At 34.2% G+C, this 7,804-nt stretch overlaps 1 protein-coding gene across 1 annotated transcript; it reads right to left on the minus strand.

The window, feature by feature from the left end:
- Window positions 1-5,041: 5,041 nt before the first annotated feature.
- Window positions 5,042-6,995, minus strand: LOC131636739 (GDSL esterase/lipase At5g45670-like). Its single transcript, XM_058907334.1, has 5 exons — window positions 6,710-6,995; window positions 6,441-6,568; window positions 5,972-6,217; window positions 5,637-5,877; window positions 5,042-5,518 (listed from the first exon to the last, which is right to left on the minus strand). Exons 1-5 carry the CDS (start codon window positions 6,954-6,956, stop codon window positions 5,283-5,285), a joined length of 1,098 nt encoding a protein of 365 aa, XP_058763317.1. The 5' UTR covers window positions 6,957-6,995; the 3' UTR covers window positions 5,042-5,282.
- Window positions 6,996-7,804: the final 809 nt, after the last annotated feature.

Genomic DNA, 7,804 nt, shown 5'->3' on the forward strand with positions numbered 1-7,804 from the left:
GTATTCACGATAGTTATATTCTATACCGAACACACATTACTTACGTAAGAATCAACTCTAAGTTTTGTTACGTGGTTACCCAATTGAGATTCTAATTGTAAATCTGAAACCTTAAGACCCTCTAAACCATAGAGGCGACTGAAGAGACGCCAAAGGTATGGAAGGAAGAGTCGCGAGCTATTAATTTTTTATTTTATTTTTAAATAAGCAATGGAATTAAAGGGAGCAAAAGGGATGCTCCACCCTGATACAAAACAGAAAGTTCCTACCTCTCAAAGCACTCGAGAGGAAGAATTTTCCAATAATAAAAGCTACAAAGATTCACCTTCTTATAAGAGGAACAAAGCCACCTCCACGAAATATGAACAATCTCCGACATGCACTCGGTAAAACTAAAAGACTCCTCTTTAAAGATCACCGCATCACGCTTTAACCAAATAGACCAAACCGTAGCAAGCCAGACAATTTCCGCGATCATTCTCTTATTCAAGAAAAGGACTTTTCCATAATTATGAAAAAAATCCCCAAACTCCTCAAGAGACATGAACTCGGTAAAATCAAGCCACATATACACCCTTCTCCAAATGCGAGAAGTAATATCACACGAAAAAAATAAGTGCGGTAAAGATTCCTCCTCCGATAAGCATAAAGCAGATAAAGAATCAAGACCTTCCACCAAAATACCCCTTCTCACCAATTGATCCCTAGTGGCTATTCTATTTAGAATAAATCTCAAACCGAAAAAAAGAATTCTCGAAGGAACTTTGCACTTCCAAAGTAAGTTTAGAGCCAATACCTTGTTACCATCCATAGGAGGCCCAGACAAATTTGCCATAAAGCGGTCGTAGCACGACTTCACCGAGAAACACCCATTAGAAGTCAAAGACCATGAAAAACTGTCCTCAATATTCTCACGCATCGGAACCCGTTGGAGGACAGCAATTAAACGCTGCAGGGAACCTGCCATCTGCTGACCGACTGCTGAGTCCAAACCGGAACTGCTGCCAGCACCAACAGCAGCGTGCACAGTAGCGTCACCCGCCTCCACAGAATTCGGCAAAACTGATTCTTCAAACCTGGCTGTAGCATTGGCTGCATCACTCCCTTTCCCGAACCACTTTGCAAAATTCCAACGCCAACATCCTCCACCAAAAACCCTCCAAGATTTATAGAATCCATATAATTTTCAGACAAAAAGAATAGATCGGGAAAGGCTTCCATCAACGATTGTTGTCACGCCCAAGACGCATACCACAAAGGTGTAAAAGCCCCGTTACCAATTTTACATTTAATTGCACCCGTAAAATGGTCGAAGAGAAGCTTCTCATAATTATCCGAAACAATTAAATCTCTCCACCAAAAAGAATCCTTCTTATTCAAGACCGATACATCCCCTATCAACACTTTAAGCTTCGTATTGCCATATCTAGCTTCTAACAAATCTTGCCAAACCGCCTCCTTGTCCATAAGAATACGCCACTTCCATTTGCTTAGCAAAGCTACATTCATAATGTCCACATTTTTTACCCCCAAACCTTCTTCCTTTCGCGGTTTACATACAGTATCCCAACACACCCAATGAATAGATTTTTTAAGATCAACTCCTCCCCAAAGAAACTTGCTTTGAATGGATTTAATCTCATTCAACACCTTCTTAGGGGCTTTGTAGAAAGAGAGCGAATAAATCGGGATTGCACTAAGAACCGAATTAACCATCTCCACCTTACCCGCCATACTAAGATATTTACCTCTCCACACATTTAATCTTTTTCTAAGCATTGCTAGAAGATCCTTCCACATCGAAAGTTTCCTTGGATTATCACCTACTCTCACTCCATGAAATTTGAACAGAAGAGATCCCACTTTGCAAGATACGAAGGATGAAGCCGCTTCCAAAAACCAATCTCCCGCATTAATTCCATAAAGATTACTCTTGTGAAAATTAATCCGTAAGCCCGACAACATTTCAAAACCTCTAAGGATAGCTTTCATACTCCATAAATTCGCGGTATCTCCTTCCGCCAAAATAAAAGTATCATACGCAAATTGTAACTTATCCTCCTCCTTGTCACCTTTGAAACTAAAGCCACAGAATTCACCTAGCTCCTTTGATTTCTTCATTAAGGCCGTAAGAGCCTCCATGACTAAAACAAACACAAATGGAGACAAGGGATCACCTTGCCTAAGACCTTTCTCCACACTAAAATCGTTGGTAGCACTCCCATTAACAAGGATGGACATAGAATTGGTAAATATAAAACACTCCATCCATCTCATCCACCGAGCACCAAACAAACACTTTTTCAAACTGTTTTTCTAAACACACTACACTTCTCTTTTCAAACAATTCAAACAAACAAGTGAGCTAAGCAATTAAAAGCCCATGGATAACAATGGATACAAAGGGTGCTTACACCTTCCCTGTGTATATTCTACCCCCCGAGCTCAAATCTCTTTCAAAGGGCTTTCCTGTTCTTTTTGTCTTTCTTAAAATTGGATAAAATAAAAGTCGGCGGCGACTCTTTCTATCCGCAATATTTAAAAAAGTCAGTTCTCCCACTGTGTTACAGAGACCAACGCAAAAATCGAGGATGACAAAATCTATGAACCGTTACCGCTGGAACAGACTCAATCTGTTAAATGGCAAAAAAGTTATGCGCGTTTGAACAGCGAGAATCATCTAGTCATCTGAGGCGGAAAATTCAATTGTGCAAAATTTTCGTGCGCAACTCTCAAAGAATGCAATGAAGATTAAAATCTGAACTCCGGATCTGAAGAGAAATAATAGCCGATAAAATTTGCGAAAAAGTTTCTCCGGAATGGGCCTCATCCGATCAAAATTGTTGAAGTTATGTATTTTCGAGTCTTGTCGCACAATGCCGAAAACTCCGTTTTTGCCATTAATTCTCGACGCATTCACAATATTAAGGAATTTATGGTGCAGAATTGCCCTTTGGTTCCAACATAGGAAACATTAGGGACATTGAGACGAAATTTGTGTTAAAATTTCAATCGAAGAAGATAGACGGTGTATGAGTTATGAATTTTTTATCGTCTAGGAGACAGTGGTTCAACACGCTTTCTCACCGTATATCCTCAGGTAAATTACGAATACGAAAATTTTCTTCAAAATAATAGTTCTCGACCCGAACACATGAAATGTAGCAGAACTCAAGACTTTTCTTTTGGCATATGGATTGCTTCTAACTGACTTGACGGAAAGAAGTTATGATTTTTTGAACCTCTAAAAGGCAGTTGAACAGTAAATCTGAATCTCAGGTAATTTACACTTTTGGGAATCTTCCTCAAAGAACTGGATTATGACTTGAACACAAAAGATGTAGAGAATGCAAAACAGACTTAAGTACGCGAGAACTAAGCCCATACGACCTTCCTGTCGAAAGTTACGAATTTTGCACCCGCCGTAAAACTGACTTTTGATCTGAAATATCCAGAATCAACGGAAACTCTTGATTTATTATGCGAGTCAAAGCACACCAGAGTTACACGACACATTCTATGATAAGGATTTGATAGATCCCTGACGAGAGAGCTTGAGAAAAACTGCGGATCATTCATTTCATTATCTCGACTTCAAGAAACCTGAACTCCCACTTCACTATATCGACTGACAGAACATTTATTTCTGTTGTATCTTTTGAAAGAGGGAACCTTGATCTCGTAATCGTAGAGCTAATCATACATATGTGTGCATATGGTTTAATGCAAAGCCTAAGCCAATTGAAAAAGATGGGAGGAAAAATTTAAAGGTGCAACATTACGTTTATTGCAATACTTTATTTTTAATTTTTTTTATAATTTATTGAAAACAAAACGATTTGAGGATAAGGAGACAAAAGAGAAAATTTTGGAATGTAAACTGTAACTAGTATCGAAAGCATAAGAAAGAGATGATATTCCTCATGGTGACCTTGTTTGGATGTAAAACAATGAATTTAAGGACTTATTCCGTACAATAATATAGGTCATAAATTCATAAGGTTTGTTGGTAGTAGAATTTTTTATCCTACTAAAATAAAATAAAAACCTTAATATAACTAAAGAAGATAAAAAGTATTGTTTACATTTCATGCGGTATGTGAAAGATCTTTGTGAAAGTTCTCATGTAATAATACTTGTGAAAGTTTTGTCTCTCAAAAATAATAAAATAGTAGCAACTCTTTTAAGGAATATAGTTTTCTAAATAATGTTTTGGATCAAAAGTATTATATCAAATTATAAGTGCTTAACGATTGAATATTATTACAGATAAAGACTTATAGATGTCTATTCAAGAATTTACACTTTTAAGTTTTTTGTCTAAGGTTATTAATCATTTATACATGCTTTTTGGTTTGGTTTTATATAGGTTGTGTTCATGTTTAGTTGTGTTTTGAAATTTTCATTTTGTTTTGTTTCAAAATAATTAAGTTCGGTGATGTTTTAAAATTCTATTGATTAAAATGAAAGCTTTGTAAAAAAATTAAAAAACTCAATATACAAAGGTTTTATCCTCTGTTGTAATTTAAAACTGAGGTAAAAGTTGTCAATCTACTCCCTCAGTTAAGAAACATGCTCGGAAACGCGTTGCTGGCTTGAAAAGAAAAATATATAATTTTTGAGGATTGAACTCATATCTTAGATTTCCCATTAGGTAGCAAATAATATGGATTAATATTACACACTTTCCATGACACGCTTTTTACTTCGCAAACAAAACCACATTGAAATCCCTTCACTAACTGAGATAATATCACTTATTCGCAATAATATTGATAACAAGGATATAATCAAACTTATTGGTGGCCTCACCGTTAAGTTGAAATCAGGAAAAGTTTATTTATAAAAGAAAGAGATCTATGTGGTTTATCTTAGAGATGATATTAGAAAAGGATATACTAACTTAATTTTAAAAAATTATAATTATACCGAATAAAATTAGTTACTCTATTAATTAACATGTTTGTTTAAAATATGTCAAAAAAGAGAAACCAATGGTATAATTTTATTTCAACTTGTTTTGTATCGTCATATTCAACCATTTTTTCAATTATGATAAAACAAAATAAATTTGAACCCAATGAGACTTGAATCTATTAAAGATACAAACAATATTACAATGAAAGGGAAACAATTCCAACATCAAAACACTCCATCAAGACAACATTAAGGACTAGGACATCATCCCTAATCTTTTTTAGGCAATATGATTGCTTATTGACTGAAAAGAAACACGACTGCTTATTGTTCACACACGAAATTATATAAAGATACAATTCAAACTAAGTCTCCTTTTCATAAATGAACTGAGCAAGTTTGTTGATATCCATTGGATAAGTCACATCTGGATAAGAACTGCTATCATACGAAGCTAATGCAACAAGGTTGTTCACGGCTTCTGTGGGGTGAATTCCATCAAAATAAACATATTCATTCCTATCGGTGCATGGTATTGAATCAGGAAAACAAAATCCATTATCCTTCGTCGGACAACATGAAGCATTTGTAACAGTAAAACCTAAAACACAAACGATCATTGGCATTATTGATAATATTTAAGAATCAAAATAATAGGTATTTTCATTTGTTTCATTATTAATATTAAAATATGAAATGAAAATAATTAAAATGTTTACCAACTGAGCTGTCTAGGGTGATTGCAGTGGTATTTATGAAGATAGTTTTGGAAAAAATTCGCAAGGCATTGAATTCATCCACAACAGATCTAAGCTTTTGACTAAATATTAATGCAGCAGCATTCTGTTCTTCAACACATGATCCATTAAGTTTCCCCTCATTAGCAATCTCAAGCGGAGCACAACCTATGTTATCCAACCCAACTAGCACGAGTTTACTTGCCCAAGTCTTATGCAAAACCTGTCCGCCAAAAATACCAATTTATTTATAACATTTAAATTATTATTGGCAATTTTATATCATTGAATTTTATATACAATTTTAGTACATATACCTGTAGATAAAAGGATAATTCGACGATAAGAGCTTGAGCATATTGTTCAGGGTTATAGATGCTACTTGTTGGATAGAGATCGGGTTGAAAATAATTTAGTGCGTAATCATTGGTGCCTATATATACATAATACAAGCACTTTGACAAATGATTTTGGGCTTGTCGCAAACCGCCAAGCTTGGCAACAATTCTGGACACTGTGATTATGTGATTTTGTAACTGTAATCCCAATGCGATATTATTAATCTACATAAAAATTGCATAACACTACATTAGTGACATTCATTATCTTTGAAAATATGAATATGTCACCAAAACATAATAATCATAAAACATACCAAAAATTAATTATATATATATGGTGTCCAATATAAACCCTTAATGATGAACAAATATAATATATTATTTAAATTTACTATGAATAATAAATACCGCTCTCAATTATATAGAGAGATGAACTATTAAATACCGCTGTTCTTTTTCCTGTTTCGTAACGAATTCCAGCCGAACTAGATGCATAGTTAACACCTTTGAGAATATCATAGCCAGTAGTATTTGCAAAAGGTGGGATGAATTTTTTAAATCCAAGTAGTTCGCCTACATCAATTAACAGCAAACGTTAGCTTGTCTTGGTTCAAAATAAAATTATATACACCAGTTATGTCTTCATTTTTCGTCAACAAGGAAGTTAATTGTTCTAAATAAAACACGTTCTTAATAGTGCAAATAATTTGTTACCAATTATGTCAACTTTGGTTCTTCCATTGGTAGCTCTTCCAGTTGGTCCTGTTGGAAAGTCGATACCGAATGGCAAGTAATTGGCCTTTGCAGTGGTTTTAATATAGTTGTTGTTTCCACTGTCAGAGAAGGAGTCTCCAAATATGAATAGGCAAGGCACTTGAGATGAACCAACACAATGCTGCATGTTGCATGCAGCCAAGAAAACAAGATACAAACCAAACCATGTTTTAGTCTCGCAAGCCATTTCTCTACGTAGAAAAAAAAGTATGATATAGGAAAATGAGAAATGGCAAGTGTGTATTGATCTTACAAAATGTAGGGTATATATAGGAAAATGGGTATATGATATTACAATTATAGTACCAATTATTTGTTTTTTTCTTAATGAAAACAAATTGAAGTGTCCCAATTTTTTAAAAGCATTTTAACAGAACTAAAGAAATTCAATGTTTGAGGAGAGAAATCCACTAATTTTTTCTCCTAATTGTTAAAATATTGGAATTTAAATTCTTACAACTTATGTCACCATGTAATTGAAAAAATTTGTTTCCAAGTTATTTCGCATACAGTGAATAAATGCAAGTTTTATGAGATGTGAATTTGAAATTTTAGAAGTAATGAAATAGTATTTTTTTTGTTTTGTTTAGTAAAATACTAAAATTTTAATAAAATATTATTGTTTAAAGCCTCTTAAAAGTGTGTATAATTGTTTGGATGATAATGACATATAGAATAAAAAATAAACTCGATTTAAAGTTTGTAAATACAATAGTAAATAAAACCATAAATAAATGATTATATTATTAAAAAAAAATTATAAATAAAATAGTTACTAAAGGGAAAAAACATTTGGCGGGTGCTATCCTGCCGATTCGGTAGAAAACGAGGTGAACATGAATTTTGACCTCTCACTTCTAAGTAGGTTCGTCCTACCACATCCCGATTTTGGACACACTTAAATGAATAGGCCTAAATGGGATGTAATAGAGTTTGACCAAACTCATCCTTACAAAACCGGTTGGTAAGGTGAAGAGTGTCACTTTATATAATCTCTTTCAATGCTCTATCTTCAACCAATGTGAGGCTTGACTT

The sequence above is a fragment of the Vicia villosa genome, unplaced genomic scaffold, assembly GCF_029867415.1.
Source record: "Vicia villosa cultivar HV-30 ecotype Madison, WI unplaced genomic scaffold, Vvil1.0 ctg.001822F_1_1, whole genome shotgun sequence".
NCBI lineage: Eukaryota > Viridiplantae > Streptophyta > Magnoliopsida > Fabales > Fabaceae > Vicia > Vicia villosa.

Coding starts and splice junctions, on each gene's coding strand:
- LOC131636739 (XM_058907334.1), bottom strand. CDS start 6,956: ATGGCTTGCGAGACTAAAACATGGTTTGGTTTGTATCTTGTTTTCTTG. Junction 6,569..6,709: donor AACCAAAGTTGACATAATTG/GTAACAAATTAT, acceptor TAATTGATGTAG/GCGAACTACTTGGATTTAAA. Junction 6,218..6,440: donor AAACAGGAAAAAGAACAGCG/GTATTTAATAGT, acceptor ATTTTTATGTAG/ATTAATAATATCGCATTGGG.